The sequence below is a fragment of the Nymphalis io genome, chromosome 2 (genome assembly GCF_905147045.1).
Source record: "Nymphalis io chromosome 2, ilAglIoxx1.1, whole genome shotgun sequence".
NCBI classification, from domain to species: Eukaryota; Metazoa; Arthropoda; class Insecta; order Lepidoptera; family Nymphalidae; genus Nymphalis; species Nymphalis io.
The window spans coordinates 14,286,088-14,312,189 of NC_065889.1; the positions used below are offsets into that span (position 1 = coordinate 14,286,088).

Sequence of the window (26,102 nt, forward strand, 5' to 3'; positions counted from 1 at the left end):
TGAGGAAATTAATTGATCACCTTCCTTTTTCCCAATACCACTGAAAAAAAATATACAAAAAATATACCGCTTAAGTTCTTTCGCCGTTTCTTCACAGGTCAGGGTGTTTTTTTACCAAACCCGTACTGACTTCTACTAAGAATCGATAACCCAACAATACTTAGTATTGCTGTTTATTATTATTTTTTTTTTTTTATAGAATAGGAAGGCAGACGAGCATATGGGCCACCTGATGGTAAGTGGTCACCAAACGCCCTTAGACATTGGCATTGTAAGAAATGTCAACCATCGCTTATAGCCAATGCGCCACCAACCTTGGGAACTAAGATTTTATGTCCCTTGTGCCTGTAATTACACTGGCTCACTCACCCTTCAAACCGGAACACAACAATATCAAGTATTGCTGTTTTGCGGTAGAATATCTGATGAGTGGGTGGCACCTACCCAGACGGGCTTGCACAAAGCCCTACCACCAGTGAAAAAGAATTAGTAGAATACATGAGTGTGTGGTACCTACCCAACTACTACTTGAACAAGGCCTTACCACCAAGTGTAATTTATAGACAGAAGTATAAATATATAAAGTTTCTACTTTACAAGTCAGAAATCATACCACTATATTAATGCATAGATAAAGAAAAATAATTTTTATTAAAGATTTAAAATGAAAATGATGTAGACTGTGCTTATATATCTTAATATGAAATGTGACCGGTCCAAAATGGATTTGCAGAGTTGGATAGTTCGTGTTGTACACAGTTGTAGCTCGGTCCGTACCATTTTATGGCGATTAGTAGAAATTAATGGCGAGTTATGAAATAGATGTTTATAGTTTCTTTGAGTATATATATGTATATGTATATTAAGGGAATTAATTAAAAGTTATATTAGGGCTAGAAACATATATTTGTCTATTAATTTTGGACCTAGAGACTAATTTAAGAAAGTAGATCTGCCATGGAGCTGAATTAGTTCGTAAATAAAGATTAACTAAACATTCTTCGCTAAATGCTCAAATGCGTCGTGTACTTTGTCTATTAATAGAATAAATAAGAAAGAAAACGATGTCTGACTACTTCCGCTCACGAGCATTCACAAAAGATAAGCATTTATGTTTAAATGCAATAAGCGTTAGCAAAGAAATTATATTTATAATATCTTATCTGGGTGTCTAGCGTCAGTTTTTTTACTTATTCGACAGCGTTGACGGTAATTGCGATTTGTGTGGGATGAAAACAACGCGGTCTAGTGACAATAATTTGATTTCAATAAAAATCGAGTTCGTAAAATAAATAGATTGTAATATTAAATATAGTACGAAAACTCGTGGTACAAAATGGCTTTCGTGTAGCTGTCACCGGTTCGTGACGCCATCGGTATAAAGTTTACACGTATTACGTCTGAATATAGCTAAATATGAAATTGCCTCGGGGCGTCGCTGTGTCACTTACTGTTGCATTAAACTTTTAAATGTTCCGGCTTCCGTCAAACTTGTTAAAATTCGTATATGATAGTTGTGTGATATAGTAATGGAGATTGTGGGTTATTTTATAGTAAAATAAATTTGTTGATTGCCTCGTTGGTTTATGGTTATTGACATAATTGTAATTAAAGATAATAAATAAATACATAGGACTTCCGTAGTGAAATAAATATATATTTTTTAAAACAAAATAGTATATGCGTAACGCACTCACAATGACTTAGGGAACGGCGGCAGAGAGGGGGCTTAACGTGGCGGAAGACCGTTTGCCGTCACGGCGTACGACCGGTCTTACCCTACATTACCTAACAGCTAACTTTCACATAGTCAATTAGTTAGTTAGTTAGTCAAAAAGCATTAGTATATGATTAAGTAATCATATTTACTTAGTATAAACCACTAAATAGCCACTCAGCATCTTTTACAATTGCCTTTACCTCCTTACAGGATATCGCCATACAGTTCTTAAGGTAATTACGTAGTACTAACCGAAGATCCAAAAAAAAACGTTGAAGAACATATTTTTATTATCATATCCTAATTATAATATAAATAAACATAATTATACAAAATATATGTATAACAATTTATATAAAACATATGACATCTTTTGGACGGCGAATTTTTTCTATAATTTGTATAATATCAGGCCAGTTTAGATTTATTTTATCTTTTTTTCATTATAAAATATTTAAATTAGTTAATTTATATAAATAATACATAATAACATTGATATAAATGTTTTTATATAAACAGAACTATTCTAATTCTATATATTAAAATGCATGCTCGCGAATTTTTATCACTACACAATGTTTGATCAGATTTTTATATAAGCCTTATCTATTTAAATACGTAATCGAAAGTCTAATCCGAGGGTACGCTATCAGAACCGTAAAAATGCCAATCCGAGCGTGATATCGGATGAGAAAATAACCGAATCGTTTAGCAAAGCGCGTCAAATTAAATGAGGCCCGCGCAAACTCAATATAGGGCATCCATTTTCTCCTTTAATTTTCCACGTAGACGCGCTGGAGGTGACAACTGCGTGAACGATTAATAACCACTGATACACAGCCTGAGGGACTCAGCCGTTTGGTTCGTTGAATATCACGTCATGGCTTCAAATGAATATCCTAGTTCTCAATGTATAATACTTCAGAACTAAAAGGATGTTAAATGTGCTTTGTGTATTTTTAACGGACTCCTTAACAGGAAAAGATTCTAAATTCGTTTGGAAACATACTCGTTAGCATATATCTTTTATCATTGTTCGGGGATTACAAAAAACGGCAGAGATATCAAGTTTCTATACATACTGGTTAGCATATAGTTTTTACCTATCATTCGGGGTTCGTTTATGAAAATTATGTCGAGTTATGAATTCAATGTTTATATTTGCGTTGGGTGCTATATAGGGACTCGTTACGTCAGCAATATCTAATATGTTGTATGAATATTAAATGCCAGCCAACAATTAACGAATTATTATTGTACATCCGTACCCGATCTTGTCATATATATGAATAATGATTTGTTTGGAATTACCCCTTGTATACAAATCAACCATATTTATACGCATAACGGATCTCGTTTTGAATATAGAAACCGGACAATAACGATTTGAATGCATTAAAATTAAACAAAGATAAATATAAGCAAAAAAAAACATCCATGTTGAAGCAAGCAATTGAGAAGATCCCGTTTCAACACAATGGTGCGCTCTAACTGGCCGTTACAGTTCGCAGCTTTTATTTTTAGTGAATTTTATAATTATTTTCGTTCGTTTTTCGGATTTTTTTCTGGATACATTCGGAATCCCAATTAACACTTATCGGATTCTACATTCCTTCGAAACTAACAGTTGAAAGTGTATTTTGTAACCGGTTAACTGAATACCTACTTTTTTTTCGAAACACAAAGATTTTTCTTTATAGTCTATTGCAAAAAATACCTGAATATTCATTCTTTATATATAAAATTCTATTCTATTCTTGTTTTCGTAATCATTCTTCTAAAGGGCTTGAACAATTTTGAGGAAATACTTTTTTGTCCTAATGCGGTTATCTAGATGGTTCTTAGTTTAGTTGGACCCGATTTTTTTTTCCTTATCGAATAGATGCTGTTGCCCCTCCTGGCCTTTTCAGCATTACCAGACATGGGGCGAGTACTAGATTCCTTGAAACCTTGAAAGCCTTTAAACTTGAGCCTTCTAGTGACGTCCATCCCGTGGGTGTCTCTTATGATCCCGCCTCGGCTCAGGACGTAGTCGTTGAGGGATGTTGGCATCAATAGATTATGCTGTTGCTTAATCTAATACTGAATAAAAGTTGTGTGAAGCTTCGGCACGGATCGATCACTGTCATACATAGTCATAATATGATGTCTTGTTGGTATATATAAGACATATATATAGTACATAAGGTTACGAGACAGAGTTTTTAAGAATTTCTCAATTAAATGTGTACAACTATGTATTATATTGATGTTAATATGAATGAACATAATATGCTACATTCGCCTTTACTTTCACGAGACGAGTTGAATTTTTATAAATACAAATTAAGTACAAAAATTATATATCTACTGAGCCCTATGTAGACATTTAGTTATTACATCGTTAGTTGGTCAAAGAGAGATGTCAACATTTTCTTACCTTTAATGTGTTAAGAAAACAAAATTGATCGTATACGAAAAAAATACTAATTAATAAAACTGTCTCCATGAGATAAATTAGTCGGTCATGTTTGTAAAAACATCGGTTTTTCTTTAGTAGGTAAACACGGTAAGAAGCCGCCCCTCCAGCTATCTGTCTTGTTGTTATGAATTATATTGAAAGCTTTTCTATTATAGTCAGATACTGGCTTCTGCTTTTGAAAATATAATATTTTTTATAGAATAGGAAGGCGGACGGGCATGTGGGCCACCTGATGGTAAGTGGTCACCAACGCCCAGATATTGGCATTGTAAGAAATGTTAACCATCGCTTACATCACCAATGCGCCACCAACCTAGGGAACTAAGATGTTATGTCCCTTGTGCCTGTAGTTAAGTATAGTTTGTATGGGGAAAATCTAATTCGAAGTTAAAAATAAAATATTGTGTTCAAAAGTCATTATATTTTCAATGATTGATCAAAAACATAACAGTAACAGTAACAGCCTGTTAATGTCCCACTGCTGGGCTAAGGCCTCCTCTCCCTTTTTTTTTTGAGGAGAAGGTTGTGGAGCTTATTCCACCACGCTGCTCCAATGCGGGTTGGTAGAATACACATGTGGCAGAATTTCAATGAAATTAGACACATGCAGGTTTCCTCTCGATGTTTTCCTTCACCGTTAAGCACGAGATGAATTATAATCACAAATTAAGCACATGAAAATACAGTGGTGCTTGCCCGGGTTTGAACCCACGATCATCGGATAAGATTCACGCGTTCTAACCACTGGGCCACTGCCAAACATATAGAGGAATAAAATATTCTTGATAGAAAACAAATCACAAAATATATTTTTTATATATATACTATATATATATATATATATATATAAATAATATATATATATTATTATATATAAATAATCTATCAAAGCTATATATCATTTGTAACATACGTGCAACACGAAAAAGATATTACTGAAATAGAATATGATCGCTGTATTTTGTTTTCTTTTTAACATTTTGCTAATCCTACCTGACATTGACGGCTGACAGGAACTTGCTTAAACTATTTAATTGGAACAAGCCCCTGGGCCTCCACAATATAAATTTCTAAAACAAAAAATATCCCAATTTCAAGGATTATACACATTTAATGTAAGATATTATGAAGATGTAATCATATACAATTATGCTGCAATAAATTATTATTGAAACCGAATGGAATAAAATTGTTCAATTTATTTGGAAAATAGTTGCCTCCAGTCCTATGTTGACCAAGGGCCTCCAGACCTCTAAATCCAGCTCCGAATTGAGATATTATTAACACTTTCGTACAGATGAAAAAAAACAACCTCACATGAATAACTTATCAGGAAAACACAGTGCGATTTTTTTTATTTATTAAATAGCGTTTGCGATAATTGGGATGGAGAATGAAAACAGGGCCGTCTAAAACAATGATCAGAATTCCATACAAATTGCAGGAAACGTCAACACTACCGAGTAAGTAAAAAACTCGCACTAGACACAATAGCAACAATAGGTCCAAAATCGTAAATCAAAATCTGTTGACATGCTTTTCAAGTTTTGAATCGTCATATAACAGGAATTAATTCAATGTTAAGCTACCCCCGGGTAGAACAGTAGGTTTTACGTTTATCTTTACCAAAAAGTAACTCCATAGTTACTCTTTTTCATGGATCACTCAACCGGCCTTACAGGAGGCGGTCTTAGGACAATCGTATTCCGAGCCCTTAAGTGGGCTCCCAACATCCGCCTGAGTATTTTAAGACTCGTCCCCCTCCCGGTCACGCTGATGAGGCCATTTTGGCCAATAGCTACAATCAATTCGAAAAAAAGATGACACAATCGTATAAATGTAATAGTCACATGAAATTTAACTTCTATAAATAATAAATAGTGTCCTCCAGACCGATTTCGGCCACGGCGGCCAATCTCAAGAGAGATTAGCCAACTGCGCAGGAGATATTATAGAGCACAAGTGTGTGCGCAAACACAGGTGCACTCTCTCTTCCCTAACTCTCATAATCCGATGGGACGGCAATCCGAGGCACACTTCCAATTTCCAGACTCCGGGCTGCTACTGAGAGTTTTCTTACAGAAAAACCCAATACTTTTATTAACTTTTTATTGGCCCGACCTGGGAATTGAACCCAGGACCTCCGGGTCTGCGGCTTTACATCTAACCACTAGACCAACAAGGCAGTTAACTTATATATCCTGTGTATGAATCAATAAATTTGTATATTGTATTTTAAGTAACGTACGTAATTATATTTAATTACGTTACGTAATTATATTTAAATGTTTTGATAAATAAATAATTATAATTTTATAGCCAAAATTAAAATTCTGCTCGCATTTATTATAAAAGCGAATACTTACCTATCTTACTTCGAAATTGAAGCCGGTATTGATGGCGCGGACAATGTCTAAATTAAGAAATGTTTCTAAATCTTTCAAACTTTTCAAATGGTGGTTAATTTCTTCTCAAATAACTTTATAAATTACATAATGTTCTAATAAATCTCAAACACTTAAGAATTTTAATTATGTAATTAAATATTTAAGTATAAATAATTTATATATTTATTACTATACAGCAGCAGCTGTTGCCCGACCCAACTTCGTATGTTTAAAATAAGAACTTTTTATGTGTGCCTTTTTTAAGGCTGTAAGATATAATTTAAATAGGTAGGTACCTCGTAATATTTCTAAAACTACCGGTTCGAACTGTAAAGATTAAAAGGAAATGCTTATATACATAAAACGTTTAAAATTGTTAGATATAATATATCTAATAAAATAAATAACACGTATTATGAGTTATTTATTTCGATAATATAAGGATTAATACTTTTTAACAATTAAACTACAGTTCTTGTTCTTATTCCCTTTTCCAGCTATAAAAATAGTTACTATAAGTAATCTGAAAGATATATCGTCGTTAACATTTTTGTAAAATGACGAAAAAATCCGTCTTTGCATAAATTTGCCCACTTATAAAACACTACATCAACATTATTTCAATTATTTTAATTATACGTTTGAACTCGTAGGTAGTTTTAAAATAAACCATGGACGAAAGTGTGGTAAGTACATATTGTGTGTTGTATTTATTTACCTTGATATTTATTTTAATTATACGCTACAGTAATATTAAATCACCTCGAAGTTCGTCAAACTTTTAACACAGTCATTTAATTCGTAATAGACAAATTAAAATACCTAGTAGTGGATCAACTAAATCTTGCATCAGCGCCATCTTCTTTTGGCTTTGTGTACTAAGTCTTAAAATATAAATTGAAATAAGTAGACCTAATAAATAATCTCGAGATATTTGTATACTAATTCATTCATAATAATATAAACATAAAGAAATATTCAATTACTATGTAAGGTATGAAAAATCTTTTTATTATTTACTATAAATTTTGTAGTATTTAAAAACATGATTTATCTTATCTGTGGGTACAGTTATTCCGTTGTTCCGGCCGGCTCTCATTTGTCATTTTCACGCCGTTGTTCGTGGTACGTTTAGTTGATTTTCTGCGACCTCTATTTTTTTCATGTAAGTTTTTTTTTATATCTTACCTATTCAGAATTATGTCTTTCAAGAAGAACAATAAGCTTGATAATGTTATATTCAATATGAGGCAAAGTCCACTTATAAATTTCCTCATTCGAATATAAGATAGATCCATCTAGAATAAAAATATGTCCTGCACAATCGTGGCACTCTCGAGTTTAAACATTAATAACTGAACCTCAGAATAAGTACCGTTATTTTTATTAGTCATGTAATAATTCACCACGTTGCGCAAGAGTTAGGTAGCGTGATAATAGAAGCCGACCTTAAATCCGTCGAAATATTCAGTTAAAGGAATGAAATACGGTAACTGCGAATATATTTTAAAAAAGATATAGTTTTTTTATGGTAAACTTAAAATATCGGTTTAGGGTCAAAGATTAAGATGATGCAAGAAGGTTTGAATAGGAAAAGAGAACGCAGTGAATCGAGCAATGAAATGAATGGGAATTCGGCCAAAAAGTTATTAATTGAGAGGTCAGTGGTATAGAAGTGCATGAACGAAGATTATATATCGGCTCAAGGTTGTAACTAATGGCTTAGCAAAGACCGCAGGCAAGCTATTTTAACTGATATTCATGATAATAAGTTATACTATTGATATTCAATTTCCTAAGTGATTGTTGTATAATTATATTTCTATTGAAATTGAGGATGTTGCTTAGGTGTTGGGATATAAGACGGTAGTTTAAAAAAAAAGACGTATTATTTTTTTAAGGCAAGTGAAAAGTGATTCATTTTGAAATATCTATTTTTGCATGATTATTTGGCATGATTTTACTCATAATAAGCGCTTATAAATCATCAAAGTATTATAGTTTTAAGATGATAAAAATTTTTTCAGTTTTGTCTCAACAATTTAAAAGAAGTTTTTAATCAGTTAGGGATCAGTTTTCTGGATAATAATATATTTGTTTCCTACAAAACAATACAAGAAACCAATCCTGATGTTGTCTTTTATTTAGTAGTAGGCAAACAGCAAAAAGATAACCTCTCAACAATGGTATAAAGTGTGCATATGTTTATCGGTCATATTATCACAAAGCAGGCCCAGTAGTTAAATTTAAATCTTCCCTGCTCTTTAGTGATGAGTTGTCAGAAAGCTTGTGTGTCATATGAACACCACCAAACCGTTGGAGCTGTGTGATAAATAAGTTAAAACCATCTCGAGCAGAGAATAGATTTGATACTCCCTCTTCACTCCAAGTATACGAGATCGGATGTGTTCTCCATAGTCTATATCATTTGACAGAATTAAATAATGTACAACAATGATAATATTACTTTCAGTGTATCCAACCATAGTTATCCATTATATGGTTCAATTGCTAGTCTAAAAAAATGTCATTATATACTTATCAAAATGTTAAATGTTCAGACATTTTGCTATTATTTTGATATTCAAAACGTTCTCCTCACATATTGACAGTTTAATCCATTATGACAATCTTTACTCTTATTCCGATTGCTACAGTGCAAGTGTGCAATGTAAGTTGTTATAGTGGGGTGTGTCTTCATGGTTTTGACTCGCTATATAGATGTTACATATGACAGAATAGTTACCTAATATAGTATTGGTTATTTACTTCTATATAATAAGGGCATACTTAATGTACTACACACTTAAAAGACAGTTCCTATTTCCTTGTATTTTTATATATTGATTATAAATTTAATCACATATCTAAATCAATATGAACAGATAAATCACCAAGTATCAAACACGGAGATGACTATGGAACACAAGTGTTACTGTCGTGGGGACGAGATTGATAGCTTGGACCTCAATAAGCCTGAACATCTTTTACCGATGATGAGACCGTTTTCCATGAGGTTTAATTGACCTTTTATTTCTTTATTTAGTGTACTAATTTTTATATTTCATATTGAATAGTATATTCCGTAGATTGTTGTAGAAATGAGAAGTGTAGTATTAAGATATAATTTATTTTATTATTATGACTTCAAAAGTAACCAGTTTGAAGCAAACTTCTTCCACTCATTAGATTTTCTAAAAACAGCAGTTTGTCTTTTTGTGTTTGGGTTTGAAGGGTCGAATGAGTCTGTGTACTACAGGCATTAGGGACATAACGTCTTAGTTCACAAGTTGCATTGGCAATGTAAGAAATGGTTAATATTTCCTACTGAGCCAATCTTTATGGGCAGTGGTGACCACTTACAGTCAACCGGTATATTTATTTTTACTTCCTTATCTAAATTTCAAATTTTTTTTTTCTAACTTGATTTTATATTTCAAATGATGTAAGTGTATTTTAAACATCTTTGAAATAACCAATGTATATAAGTTTTTTATTTTTTTATGCTGGTAGCAATACAATAAATTTCCGAAAAAGTTTTTTTTTCCATATGCCACCAATTAAGTCAGTAAGTAAAGTATTTATAAATTTAAGTAGCTTATAAATATGCATTATAACTATTTTGATATCCCTAATTTATGAGATCAATATTACGTTTGGTAATTTAAAATATATTCATTTTATTGTCTTGATTATGTAAAATGCTCAAAATTACTATTTAAATATAAGCAGTATTTTACATATAATGCTTATTTGAAATACATCGAAGTTTTAATTACACAATATCGTGTAACATTATGTTTATTCAACCCCATATGCAACAATTGTTAAAATTATTGATTAAATTAGTTTTACTTAATAAATAAATAAATAACAAACAGGGCGAGCTAAATAAAACTGTTTAAAAAAGGTATAGTTGCAGCTTTAGATAGGTAATTTCCTCGAGCTCAGTTGCATAGATGCGTCTTCATCATTTAAATAACTTGGCATTCCTTTACATACTATATTTTGTAGGTACAAATAAGCGCATTTTTTCCACTTACCAAGGTCATATGAAAAAAGCCGAGATGGCCTAGTGGTAAGAACGCGTGAATCTTAACCGATGATCGTGGGTTCAAACCCGGGCAAGCACCACTGAATTTTCATGTGCTTAATTTGTGTTTATAATTCATCTCGTGCTTTAACGGTGAAGGAAAACATCGTGAGGAAACCTGCATGTGTCTAATTTCATTGAAATTCTGCCACATGTGTATTCTACCAACCCGCATTGGAGCAGCGTGGTGGAATAAGCTCCAAACCTTCTCCCCAAAAAGGGAGAGGTGGCCTTAGCCCAGCAGTGGGACATTAACAGGCTGTTACTGTTACTGTATGAAACACGTAATCAATACACATGGTAGAGCATACTATGTATACTGACTTTAACGTATTTGTGTGTATGTTTTAAACGAATTTAAATTCATTTGCTCTAGAGAGATTTATTACAAGTTTTCGTCTTCGAGTTAGGGAGGGGGGCAGGGGTACACGTGTTAGGTAAAAAAAGCAGCCTTTATCCTACATTGGGATACAAGCTTGCTTCATACAAAATTTCATCATAATCGGTTCATTGGTTTGACCGTGAAAGCGTAACAGAAAGACATAAATATAGGTAGACATATGTCTTTTTATTCGCATTTATAATATTCGCATAGATAATTGTATAATAACTAGTTTTCCGTTGCTTTAATTTATTAAAAACATTTTTATTTAATCAATAGTGGTATTGTATGCTAATTTGACTGAAATTAAGTAATTAGTAACAATTTTTTTTTTACAGATTATTAATTAATTGTTTCGTCAAATCAATTGCAAAATTTTGTTTATTTATAACTTTTGCGGTCAAGACAATACATTGACATGTCCCAGACATTACTTACCACTTACCAGAAGAATACGTAAATTATTGATTTCAAATGATATCTTTTGTAATCTTTTATTCAGTATACGGAGTGGAAAGTTGATATAGTTGCACTCCATTGGTCTAACACCTGATTTCCTTCGGTCGTGTCGGATTGCCGTGCCATCAGACTTATAGTGAGGGCGTAAATTGCACCTGAGTTTGCGTAGACTCTTGTACACTATAACACATTCTTTGAGATGTCAACCACTGTGGCCGAATAATTGGAGTTGAGGATATTACAATTAGGATGATGATATTAATTGTCAGATTTAAAGAAATACAGAAAAATAAAAAATTGTTTTTCTCCTTGATGTTATAAAGACGTAATTGAATAACGTCTTAACTACTCAACCGATTATCGTGAAATTTTACATAAACGGTATCAAGTGTACGGAAAAGGACAAAGCGTACCTCCCCTAGTACAGTCGAGATGGCCTAGTGGACCTTAACCGATGATCGTGGGTTCAAACCCGGGCAAGAAACTAGTTTCAAGTAATCTTGCAGATATATATTTTTCAATTAATTTGAATACCATTCTTTTAATTGTAATTGTAAAATAATAAAACGATAACTTCATTGTACGTACATACTGTTTTATATCATGTGCGGCATCATCCGATACATAACGGATAAGATAAATTGTAGCGTACTCATTGTTACGTCTAGAAATCGTATTAAGATATTAATGTGTGTAATGGATTGTAAATTATGTCTATAGAATACGTTAAGGATTAAATTATTATTGAGGATTTGCTATGATTTCAGCTCGAATATTTGATATTACATCGTGCCATTCTTATTGAATAGCTATTAATATTAATAATTGTTCGTTGCCACTTATAATTGTATATAATTAAAAAAAAAAAAAGAAAATGATCTTATATATCGCATGTCAGATGTTCTTTGGACTGAAATTTTTGTGCTTAATTTGTCGGATGAAAGTGTGCCACATGTGTATCCAAGCCGTATTGTACTAGTGGATTATGCTTCAAACCTCATAAGGACTGGAGGCCTTAACCCTGCAGGAGGTAATCTATAGGCTGGTATTTTTGGACTAAACCATACCATCATCTTACTAGTTGGAAACACGCGGCTTTGCTGGTCTGAACGGCCCTCCCGTAGAGGAGGTACGCTTTGTCCTTTTCCGTACACTTGATACCGTTTATGTAAAATTTCACGATAATCGGTTGAGTAGTTAAGACGTTATTCAATTACGTCTTTATAACATCAAGGAGAAAAACAAAATTTTCATATTTCTGTATTTCTTTAAATCTGACAATTAATATCATCATCCCAATTGTAATATCCTCAACTCCAATTAATCGGCCACAGTGGTTGAAATCTCAAAGAATGTATTATAGTGTTAGGTGTTAAGTACCCTATGTCCTCTGAATCCCTGACAAGTGTAAACAAAATATCACGATGATCGGTTCAGTAAATGAGATGTGAAAGCAATTATATTGAAATAACAGATATTTTATTAATTTTGGTTTAAATAACTTATCGAGACAATGTTCCACGGCTATCTCATTTATCTGGCGCAATAATTGTTATGTATAATTGTAATTAATTGGTTTAATAATACAATCTATACATAAAAAATTACATGACTGTGACTTTACAGAATATGTTTTTTTAATGTTTTATGTTAAACATTTAAATAAAGGTCGTCGATGCAAAATATTTTGTAATAATATATAAAAAGACAACGCGCGATTTCGTATATTATGTACTACGGTTAAATTATTATGTCAATTCTTATTAAATAAAAAATCCATAGCTCAAGGGGTCGGGAACGAACCTGCGACTCTTACATCGCTACGTGGCACGGAAACCATTGCACTATTAACGATTGCTCGAGCTCATATATCATTATGTATTAAATATGTGGAATATACTTAGAACAGTGGGTTTTATGTATTTCATTAATGAAATAGAACATATGGGTCTTGACGGATTGGGTCGTGGGTTCAAGTATACGAGCAAAACTTGAGTTTTCACCTGATTAAAGTATATATAATAATTTTAAAATGTATTAAACAAAGATGGAACTAAGTATATATTAAAATGTATGGTGTCTTCTGTCTTATATTAGAGAATAACTCTTATTTCTTACGAATCAAATTCAGATTTAAAATTTAAATTCGATAGAACAAATCTAGAACTAATTACTAGGCTTGTATGATATGGGGTCTTGCTGGGTATAGGGACACACATTGGAGCAATATAGTTGAATAAGCGCCAATCCTTTATGAAAGAAATCTTTTGTCCATTTTATTGATTAAATAATGTAGATAATTAAATGTTCCCAGGGTCGGTAACCTCGAAGCCATCTTAACTAACATGCTTAACTGTGGGATTTTAACCGACTACTTGTACAATGGTAACGGGAAATTGCTCCGTGAGCTGTGGAGGTATACCGGGAGGCACGCATATAGCGTGCTCTTATTAAGAACGGAATACAAGAGGCATGATACATATAATGGGTTCGTTAAATATTCAGGAAATTGTTCGATAAATTGTTATAACGTAACGTACGGTAGTATTATGTAAAACTATGTGAGGTTTTTTTTTACTATATACATATATATTACATTAATAATAAAGTAAATTATGTAAAAAATATTATTCTAAATAATATGATATAACTTCTTTTTATACTTTTAACAAAACGAAACAATTTATTTTTATTCGTTCTTTCCATTAATCATTCATGAATTTGAACGACTTGTGTTATTAATAGGATATGATAATTTTATTAATTTTCCTTATAACGTTCTTTTAGAATACGTTATAAAAATATCGTTTATAAGTCGATATTAATAATAGACACGCCCAAAGAATCAACGTTATATAATATAGTTGTTATAAATATAATACTGTGCCGAGATGGCCCAGTGATTAGAACGCGAGTATCTTAGCCAATGCTCGTAGATTGAAAAACCAGGCAAGCACCACTGAATTTTCATGTGCGTAATTTGTGTTTATAATTCATCTAGTGCTCGGCGGTGAAGGAATGCCCAGCTGTGGACATTCACAGGCAATTACTTTTCTTTTATTCGAAAAACATCGATTTTTAAATCAGGTTTATATACATTTTTAAATTCATATGTTCTTAGCGTTTTTTCGTGTCGGTTGAGATAAAGATGTATTAATAGTTCGTAATATAAATGTGCAACGAGTTAATCGTATAATGTAATTAAAATCCTGGGTGGTATTGATAAGTCGAATCTGTTGTTTTGATTAGAGGATTTTTGTAATGCATTTGTTTCAGACTCTAGGAAGTCGTTATATGACTATACAGCTATAAATCTTGTAATACAATAAAAGTCTACGTTGAGGTTTGAAAGTCTATTGTGACCTTCAACTAACAATGTTATATATATATATATATATATATATATATATGTACTTTGTTATAACCGACAACCTATAACAAAGTTTTGGGTTTTGATCGATCTGTTTTATTTTCTAATACTCAAGAGGGGGTAGCCATTTTGGACGAGGATAGGGATATACTCCCGGGAAAAAAGTGTTCTAATCTTGTAACCAAAAGTTTATCTAATATTATTAAATTGTTATTTTGTTGCCATTCAAGTAAATGAAAGGAAATTATTATAGCTTGTATGTTGCTTGTTGTATTGGTCGAGACAATTAATGCGACATAATTTTAATGAAATAAGACACATGCAGGTTTCGTCACGATATTTTCCTTCACCGTCAAGCACGAGATGAATTATAATCACAAATTAAGCACATGAAAATTCAGTGGTGCTTGCCCGGGTTCGAACCCACGATCGTCGGGTTAAGATTCACGCGTTCTCACCACTAAGTCATCTCGGCTTTTTTAGACTTGACCAAATCTAATAAGTAGTAATATCTAGGGTTAATATTTAATGACAATGTTTCTGAACATTGAAGATCTTTTGAGAACAACAACATTTTCTATTCCAAAAGTCAGTTTTGTTTTGTATTCATACCAAGTGTATAATAAATAACAATAATGTCCTCCAGACCAATTTTGGCCACGGCGGCCAATCTCATATGAGATTAGCCAACTGCCCAGGAGATAATATATTACACAAGTGTGCACGTGCAAACACAGATGCACTCACTATTTCCTAGCTCTCATAACCAGATGGGACGGCAATCCGACACGAACGGAAAGAGTTCAGGCGCATGACCAGCGGCTTTACGTTCTCTCCGAGGCACGGATACGACGTACAAAATATAAAACACACAAATACACAATATAACACCTAATAATTTTTTATTGGCCCGACCTGGGAATTGAACCTAGGACCTCCGGGTCTGCGGCCTCACATCCCACTAGACCAACGAGGCAATATATATAATATAAATATATATAATATTATTGATCGAATCTTTGAAAATACCTATGTATAAAGTATTTATTACCTTTTATAGTAGTCTTGAAAGTCGTAAATGTATGATATAGTCTGAATGGTATATTTTTTGTAAGCGATATAATTTATATTATGCCAGTATCGTTTAGATAAACGCATGTTTTATTATTAAACGTAGCGTCGGTGTGACCTTAGGTAATGTTGCGTAATTGTTGGAAATTCTAGCACTTGTTAATTAATTATTATTGACGTTTGTATATAGCTTAGATACATTCAATCACATTAGTATTATGTAAGGAATACTTTTATCAGATAGGTTGTTGACATATTTTATAGTAAATGCTTCGTAACTTGAAGTAAAAATTGTACTTGTCGTTAGTAAATTTATGTCGTTAGTTAGTAACCTTGTCTTATCCTACTTGGACATAATTAAATAATATTCCTAATGATAATGAAAAGTAAATCTTGTGTTCGAGACGATAATAATTTGAAATCGCTGGTAATATATCGAATATTACCAGCGACTTCATCAACATTTTGAAGCTCATGTAAACCGTACTAAGGCGTCAATTGATTTTTCTCTCGCTAAAAAAAACTTTTGTTGAGGTTAGAACGCGTGAATCTTAACCGATGATCGTGGGTTCAAACCCGGGCAAGTATAAATATTATAATTCATCTCGTGCTTGACGGTGAAGGAAAGCATCGTGAGGAAACTTGCATGTGTCTAATTTCATTTAACTTATGCCACATGTGTATTCTGCCAACCCGCATTGGAGCGGCGTGTTGGAATAAGCTCCAAACCTTCTCCTCAAAAGGGAGAGGAGGCCTTAGCCCAGCTGTGGGATATTAACAGATTGTTAGTGTAAGAAAAGCTTTTACGCGAAGTAAAACAAAATAAGGGGATGAAAGGTGCTGCTCGTCGCTGAGTGCAAGGTTACCCACTAAAACCCGTTCAATGACGGAACCGCTTCCGTCATTGTGTGATCACGCTTGTGCATAATACTGTGTCAACTCGACGTTTGGCCTGGTGGGTGATGGTGCGAACAGCGGAAGCGTAAACAGTCTTAAATAAAGTGTCCGTTTGTTGTATTACAGTTTCAACAAGATGCCCCTCCAGCTGACGAAGCCCGCGCCTCAGTTCAAGACGACCGCTGTCGTCAACGGCGAGTTTAAGGACATTGCGCTTTCCGACTACAAGGGGAAATATGTCGTACTGTTCTTCTATCCGCTCGATTTGTGAGTACGATCCGAATACGTTTGTTTATAGATTAACGTGACAGTGAACGCATTAACCGTTGTCGACTAACGATCGATTACTTGGAAATATTTCGATTGTAATGCGATATTCGTTGATATTTGAATTTAATGTACATTTTTTAGGGTTTCGCTTCTAAAGGTTAACTTTTTGTATCAGTTTGATTTCGAAGTAATTATCTTAAGTTTGATATAGTGTGTCAAATTATTATAAATTTATAACAATATGGAATACTTGTTAAGACGGCAGTTTTTTTTTTAAAATGGATACTAATTTATTTATTTTTTTTTCGAAACCTAACTACTACTAATAACTAACAAGTTTTTATATTTTTCCATATGAAGATGTCAGTTTTGTTTGTATATTATATTTAATAAGAAACAGTGTAAAACATTAAGAAACATCGTAATTTAACAGTGACAAATGTAATTTATATCTAGAGTAATAAGGTCAAATGTTTCACGCGTATGATTTAACACACAAACATACATATTTTATCATTATGAAAAAGATTTTTTAACGATTTTTTACTGATTGCATCATAAATTCGAATAGACAACTCATCTTTTCCATAATATATATTATCTATAGTTCACAGTCAAGTTAAGAATTAATTCGAACTATCCAAGTGAATTTACAAACAACAAAATTATTTAAATAATACATATGTAAAATATTGGAATTGTTCTCTGATCGTATAACTTATTTATGATACTAATAAGTGCTTAATTATCAATAAGTATCAACTGGTATCATTGCATGTTATAAAACAAAGTCCCCCGCCGCGTCTATACACTCAAAAACTTTTCTCAAAAAGTTTTACTGGTGGTAGGGCTTTGTGCAAGCTCGTCTGGGTAGGTACCACCCACTCATCAGATATTCTACCGCAAAACAGCAGTACTTGATATTGTTGTGTTCCGGTTTGAAGGGTGAGTGAGCCAGTCTTATTACAGACCCAAGGGACATAAAATCTTAGTTCCCAAGGTTGGTGGCGCATTCGCTATGTAAGATGATTGATATTTCTAAGAGCGTTGGTGATCACTTACCATCAGGTGGTAAAAAAAAAAAACTACTGGATATATTTTTTTACGGTTTTCATAAATGAAAGGAGTGATTCACGAGGAAGGTTTAGGCGTATAATTCATGTTATTTTGAAATAATAATAATATCCTGGGACATTTTTCACACACGGCCATCTGATCCCAAATTAAGCTTGTACAGGGCTTGTACTATGGAAACCAGACAACTGATATACTACACAACCTTCAGCGTGGAAGGCAAACATCCACTAACCACGCCAACCGGCTCGTCAATCAACGACGATTGTTGAAATGACGAAAAATCACCCTAATTGCGAGTTATACTGGCGTCCGTTTATTTCGACCGTTATAATTATAATATTATGAATTACGATATGAACCTTTCGAAGCCGGGGCGGGATAACTAGTTTAAATACAGTTCATAGGTGAAAAGCCAAAGCAATAGATATTCCAACATATAAATGAATTATATTAATAAAAAAATTAATAAAGCATAAAAGTAATTGTTATTGAAATAGTTTATGTTACCGGTTTAACGTTTCACGCTTCAGGGAGCAATGACATTTTAAATTCGAAGCGACTTGATATTAACTTTAAATTATTCGCCGAACTGTTTGATCGTTATATCGCTTATTCAAGCAAATAATGCTTCTAATTTGTTTTAAGTTGTAACAATGTTTGTCACGGACTGAAAACATCGTACAACAATGTCCCGAGACTAATATAAAAAATGTATAGAGGGCGGATCGCTCGCGAGAAGTGTCGCTGCCGTCCATGACACCGTACGGTACCCACGTATCACTCTCACCGCTATGACTCTTTGCGGCCTCCGCAGAAAAGCTCTGTTACGAGCGGTGAGAGCATCCACCCAAATGGGTGCACCGTACAACGCTATGGAGCGTACCACGCCAGCGTATAAACGTCGACATGGTGTTTCCTACATTGGGTAGGAGGCGGCCCAGGGCAGCAGCAGCGCTTATGAGCTTCGGGCCGAGTTGGACAAAATGCTACCTGAAGCTCCATCTTCCGTCCAGGATCAGGCCCAGATACCTCATCTGGGCTTGCACCTTAATCACCGTCCCCTGGACGGTGATAGACGCCCCTCGACGTGGACCGTGGAATAGGAGGACCTCTGTTTTTGTGACAGAGACCCTCAAACCCAGCATCCCAATCCGGTCCATCGTGAGCGATACTCCGACCTCGGCCAGGCGGACCGCCTCCTGAAAGGTCTGCCCCGTCGCCGTGATGAGGGTGTCATCCGCGTAGCACAACACCCTCATTCCGTCAAGAATTGACGCCTACGAAAATGATGATAATGCATATTATAGACTTATATTAATGACATACATTTTAGGTGGCTTTGTTTACCTTTCTGGGTAGGTACTACCCACTCATCTAAACATATATATAACATACATGTAGAATATGTACTCTATCTCCATCTATATATAGAACATATTCATCTAAGCGATGAGCAGGTAGTTCTACATCTTAGTAGCAATACTGAGTACTGTTGTGTTACCGTTTGTAGGGTGAGTCAGTGTAACTACAGGCACAAGGGACATCTTAGGTCCCAGGGTTGGTGGTTCATTAGCGATGTAAGGAATGTCTATGTACAGTACTGACCTTTCGCTATCTGGTTATCTACTTGCCAGTCTGCCTATCCTGTTTATATTTAAAAACAAAAACTTTATTATATTAAAACCGGTTTCCTACAATTTCACGTTAAATTTAGTAACACACCTATTTTCTTTTTTTTTTTTACACTTAATAGGCAAGCGTTTGACCGTTGACTTGCCTAATCTTAAGCATCGACACGGTTTAAGATGTAGCACCTATTTTATTATACTTGATTCGTCTACAGTTTTTTAAATATTGGATGACGCTTTATAGACACATCTCACAGATGCGTAGATACTCGTAGACCAAAAAGATATTACTTTACGTGTCAAGTTGGGAAACAATCGACGATTTAGTTATTTATTTTAAATTCCAACAAAGTCATAATTTTTAAACGAAATTGAGACTACTAGTATTATTATTTAAAAAAAAAACAACAATCGTATCTCATTTTCGATGGGTTAATTCTCTAAGTATTAAATTTATTTAGAGTTGACGGCTTCAAGTAATAATTGATACTGAATAGATAAGATACTGTTTTTATCTCATTTATCTCGTTATTCCGATAGAAAACGCTACTCCTGAAACTTGAAAACGTAATCCAATGTTTTCGCTGCATTTAAATGAATATTATTATACATAATGAATAATGTATATAATATAAATGCTTTGTCTACGAATATATAAAAATTGGGTTAACAACGGTTTCACGTCTTTTTTCGAGGCACAGGATATCCAACATTCAGACTCCGAGCTGCTACTGACAATTTTCTTCAATGTTTTTATAGGGCCGACCTGGGGTTTGGAAAAAGGACCCCGGTCTTATATCTTGTATCATATTGTGACTGCTTCGTTGGTCTTGTGGATATACCACACGACCAACGAAGCAGTCACAATGTTATAATAAATGCTAAAGAAAATGATAATTTTGCATGTTAACATACCATTAACACAACATAGGTATTATATTCTAAAGAAGTTTAAAAATGTCTCGTAAGCTAGGTTTTGAAATATCCAATAATAATAATAACGAGTTTACTAATGAATCTCCAGCACGTTCGTCTGCCCGACGGAGATCATCGCGTTCTCCGAGCGCGCCGACGACTTCCGCAAGATCGGCTGCGAGGTGATCGCCGCCTCCACCGACTCGCACTTCTCGCACCTCGCCTGGGTCAACACGCCGCGTAAGCAGGGTGAGTGACCACGCTGGCTACACCTTTGTAGCTGGAGGGGGGTCGGAGGGTGTTTCTCTGTCTAATTACTTCAGAGACGGTGCAAAAAAATAATACCATCGTGCTTGGAGCTCCAAGACATTTCATCACCAACATTCAAGTTCGTATAGGGCTTTTTCTCATACATGGGATATCTGTACAAATGCGAAGTTTTTCTGCATTCAATAAGTGCTCATAATACATCCTGTGCTCCGTTGTGGAGGAAAATATTGTAAGGAAACTTGCATGTTTTTAAGGGTAAAGATCTGACACGTGTGTACGTAACCGTGCAGTGACTTGATGGAATATGCTCCTCTAAATCTGTAAGAGACCTTCGCTCGGCTGTGACATATTTCTGGGTTGTTATTACTTACGTATGCAACGTTAATATGTATTATGCCTTTTAACTTGATTAAAAAATATATATAATAAAACATTGTAAGGTTTTCTTATCAAGTGGGTCACCTGAAGTGTTTATTCTCTACCAATTCATTAATTTGATTGCACTATTTATGGTAATTAATTTATTTCCCCTGTGTCCTGCAATTTATTTAACTTTACTATTTTTTAATTTAAAATATTTATAAATACTGTTACAATTTTATGCATTGTTTAAACGATTATTGTATTGTTTTTAATCGACCTCAGAAAAGGAGAGGTTATATATTAGTTACCAAAGAAACAAAGGAAAAAAATATATTATATATGACAACAGAATATAAGAAAATAGTCAATGTTCTCGTAGATTTTACTTAATTTTATACATACGACTCGACATCAATACGTCTTGGTCTGTACGTGTCTGCTCCCCTGGCAGGCGGGCTGGGCCCCATGAACATCCCCATCCTGAGCGACAAGTCGCACCGCATCGCGCGCGACTACGGCGTGCTCAACGAGGAGAGCGGCGTGCCCTTCCGCGGGCTGTTCATCGTGGACGACAAGCAGAACCTGCGCCAGATCACCATCAACGACCTGCCCGTGGGACGGTGAGTCCCCCCCACCACCTGGGGGATCAGATCTAATCTATTCTATGTTTAAGTGGGGGCTTATAAGCGCACTTTTGAATCTTCATGTTACAGTATTGAATTAAATATAAAGTGAATGATTCGGAATGTAGATGCTACCGAAAGGAACCGCAAGAAACTCTGTAGTTACTCTTTTTTATCCATCTGATCATATGGTCTGATGAGCTGGGGTGGCTTAGTTGACAGAACACTTGTCGCAAGCGATGATAGCGGGATCAAACTGGGCAAGCACTATAGATTTCGTGTAAAGTACACGTTTTTAATCAATCTCTGAAAAAACTGCATGCATCCGATGAAATTACGCCACGTGGAAATTTGGAATAAATCAAGGCCTTTTCTTTTATAAATAGATCATCAATTAGTAGACAATTCCGCGATGTCATTTTAAAAACCACTTACCGCTCGATTTTAACGCAAGTAAAATCAAATTGACACCATAATATATTTTTTTATTAATAATTCATATATCAATCACAACTGATTTTCTTATCTTTGTATATCGGTAATTGTTATATAAGGCTCACAATTGCTTGGCATATATATAACGGAATTATCTACAGTCCACGTTTTAACAATTAAATTTGATTAGGTTTTTTTTTATATTTTAATTTGTTTTGTCATGATGATTTTAGTGGTTTTAAAGGTTAACCATAACTATTAATGAAATATATATTTTTTTAAATATAAATTGATGACGATGTTTCTGAACTATGTTATGTACAATAATATTTATTTATTTGCTATACAAATTAAATTAAAAAAAAAAATAAGCACCATGATTTATCAATGATATTGTAATAAAATCTACCCGCAAAGAAGGTTTTCACGTGTACATTTTATAAAAATATTTTAATTCAAACTAAATATTAACAAAAACTTGTTTGTTTTTGCAGATCCGTTGATGAGACCCTCCGTCTCGTCCAAGCATTCCAGTTCACCGACAAGCACGGTGAAGTCTGCCCGGCCAACTGGACCCCAGGCTCCAAGACCATCAAACCAGACACCAAGGCCGCTAAGGAATACTTCGTAGATGCAAATTAAGTTATTATAAAGAATCAGATGTGGTTGTTATATGAATTCAATACCTATAATGTTTAATAATGATACAGTTTTAGCATATTTACAACTAGAATTTGCTATAAAAGAAATTTCTTTCCTCCCATTATTATTACCAAACGCTCAATCGAAGATGAATTGGTTATCATAACCCGAATTTCTAGATTCTCAAGCATAATCTTCTATATGGAGTATTGTCAATTCGATACTCGACTTGTGACGTCACGAGATGAGTTTGAAGAACAGCATAACTTGATCTTCGATTGGCAAATAGTAACATCTTTGTTGATAAATATAAGATATATTACTAACAGCCGTTACAAGCATAAATACATACATAAAATTAATAGCATATCAAAATATTACTGTAAAGCTGACTCGGCACTTCAGCTCATCCTTAATATTGATGTTCAAGTTTTGATAACTTTCAACCACATCTAATATTTATTATATCCCTGTGATACGTTAGTTCGTACAGACAATATCTTGTTTCGCTTATTTTAAGTTATGATGCAGTTTCCCGTGCGGTATGCGAATCTCAGTTACGCATACTGAAATGTCGTTGAACTTACTGAATACGTTTTACAAGTAACTTATCAGTATTGGACAGAGATCCTACGAATTGTAATATTTATCGAGGCTGTAATTAAATGCTGTCAAGTAAATTGTTTTTTATTTTACCGTATTATATGTAACTAGTCGGTTTTAACCGCGAGAGTAATCACACAATCAAGATCACAATGAATGATATTTCGAGTCAATTCAATGTCAAAGTTGTTTATCACTGACTACTGTATATCAGAATCCGTGCCTAAACGTACATCGCAAATCGGAAAATTAAAAAAAAATTGCGCCCGTATGCTTCACGACTCGATTTTCGACTTGGCATGGCTTGGCTTGTCTCGTCTCTGCATGTGGCGTTGCATTATGTGGTATGACGTTACATAAACTGACTATAATTGATTTTATTTATTTCATTCGCAAAACTGAATACGATTTGGTAGTACATATCCAAACAAATAAAATAATAGTATTCTACTCGATGCAAATACATCATGCGAAACTAATAATAACATTCAACGGTGTGTGTTTGCGCTTCTCACCGAACCTCCATCAACTAATTCAATTTTATTTGTAGATTATTTTCTCTTCTCTCTTTTACATAATTACACAAAGAACAATATAGTTTTGTTATCAATAAAACATTTTGTTATGAATAAATCATTTGCGTTTACGTCTACAGTAACAGTACAGTAACAGCCTATTAATGTCCCACTGCTGGGCTAAGGCCTCCTCTCCCTTTTTGAGGAGAAGGTTTTTAGAGCTTATTCCACCACGCTGCTCTAATGCGGGTTGGTAGAATACACATGTGACATAATTTCAATGAAATTAGACACATGCAGGTTTCCTCACGATGTTTTCCTTCACCGTCAAGCACGAGATGAATTATAATCACAAATTAAGCACATGAAAATTCAGTGGTGCTTACCCGGGTTTGAACCCACGATCATCGGTTAAGAGTCACGCGTTCTAACCACTAGGCAATCTCGGCTTACGTCTATTTAGATTTAAACAAAATTCAAAGTAAAAATTATGAATCGCAACCAAAGAATTTCTAGTTTCAATTTATGTAATAAATGTTGTCAAATATATAAAATATGTAAATGTTGTCAAAATGACCAGTGGGCACTTAAATCCCTTGTGTACTGGTTCACTCCCAAGTGATATTTTTTTTTCGTATCACTTGTAATATTTTATGTTTTTTTTTATTAAACATAAAGACAAGACAATATGTAACATTGCACCTAAAATAATTATAAATTAGATATTTGTATTACTACAATACATACTATATTTTAAAGACAGTAAGTTTTTGATTAAACAATGAAAAACTAAATTGTTATTGTCCCTTAATTTGGTGATAAATAAATAAGAATGTTGAGTATTTAAAAAAAGTTTATTGAAAATTGAACAATAACATAAATTGCATTGCATTTGTAAAAGTAGTAAATATTTTGTCAAATGTTTTAAATTCTATTTGAATCGACCAAACTGTAACTTAATAAATGCGAAAATGAGTTTGTTTTTTTTTTTTTTTATAGAATAGGAAGGCGGACGAGCATATGTGCCACCTGATGGTAAGTGGTCACCAACGCTCTTAGACATTGGCATTGTAAGAAATGTCAACCATCGCTTACATATCCAATGCGCCACCAACCTTGGGAACTAAGATTTCATGTCCCTTGTGCCTGTAATTACACTGGCTCACTCACCCTTCAAACCGGAACACAACAATATCAAGTATTGCTGTTTTGCGGTAGAATATCTGATGAGTGGGTGGTACCTACCCAGACGAGCTTGCACAAAGCCCTACCACCAGTAATTAGTTAATAATAATATAATAAAATATAATTAATTAATTAGTTTATTAATTACGTGTTCTCCTTTTAACTTCAACCGATCATAATAAAATTTTGCATATACGTCAGTGGTACAGAAATTCACATAACTTACCATACTACGATCCACGTAATATCTACATTATAAACAATACATAATTTTAATTTACTTGTATCTATTAACAAAGTTTGTATAATTAGATTGAAGTTTACCGCTTGTTTATAAATAAATTAATAAACTTATCGACCAACGCTTTGAAATCTAAAACCGATATCAACATTACATTTCATCATGTAGCTTGAAATGAAATAGTATTATTAATAGTTTTCAAGTGCGGCTTCGCCCGCGTGCTAAGGGATTTGTCGCTGGTGTTAGGTCCCTTATGTACTTATCTGCTCTGACGGTAGTTAAGACGTGAAAATATATCAAACTTACTTTCACTTTTATAATATTAGTAGGGATGTGTCGACACGTTGAAATTGCTATGTCAGTACTTTGGAAAAAAACTATTAAAATTCACTGAAAGTGTAATGAGAACTCAATGATAACTTCATTGAACCCGTGATTATCAGTTAAGATTCACGCGGTCTAACCACTGAGCCATCTCGGCTCATTATTTAATTT

The 26,102-nt window shown here is 33.8% G+C and overlaps 1 protein-coding gene across 3 annotated transcripts in view; it reads left to right on the forward strand.

Annotated features, from left to right (window-relative positions):
* LOC126776840 (peroxiredoxin 1) overlaps positions 1-23,743 on the forward strand; it is a 229,877-nt gene extending 206,134 nt beyond the window's left edge. The window contains exons 1-5 of one of the 3 annotated variants that reach the window (XM_050499690.1): positions 7,596-7,733; positions 16,967-17,107; positions 20,840-20,979; positions 21,815-21,983; positions 22,916-23,743. In XM_050499690.1, coding sequence (XP_050355647.1) covers positions 16,977-17,107; positions 20,840-20,979; positions 21,815-21,983; positions 22,916-23,063 — 588 coding nt within the window. In that variant the 5' untranslated portion in view covers positions 7,596-7,733; positions 16,967-16,976 and the 3' untranslated portion in view covers positions 23,064-23,743. Of the gene's footprint in view, positions 1-7,595; positions 7,734-8,204; positions 8,229-16,966; positions 17,108-20,839; positions 20,980-21,814; positions 21,984-22,915 lie in introns of those variants that run through there. The other 2 variants (XM_050499682.1, XM_050499698.1) reach the window with 2 other exon arrangements.
* The last annotated feature ends 2,359 nt before the right edge of the window (positions 23,744-26,102 follow it).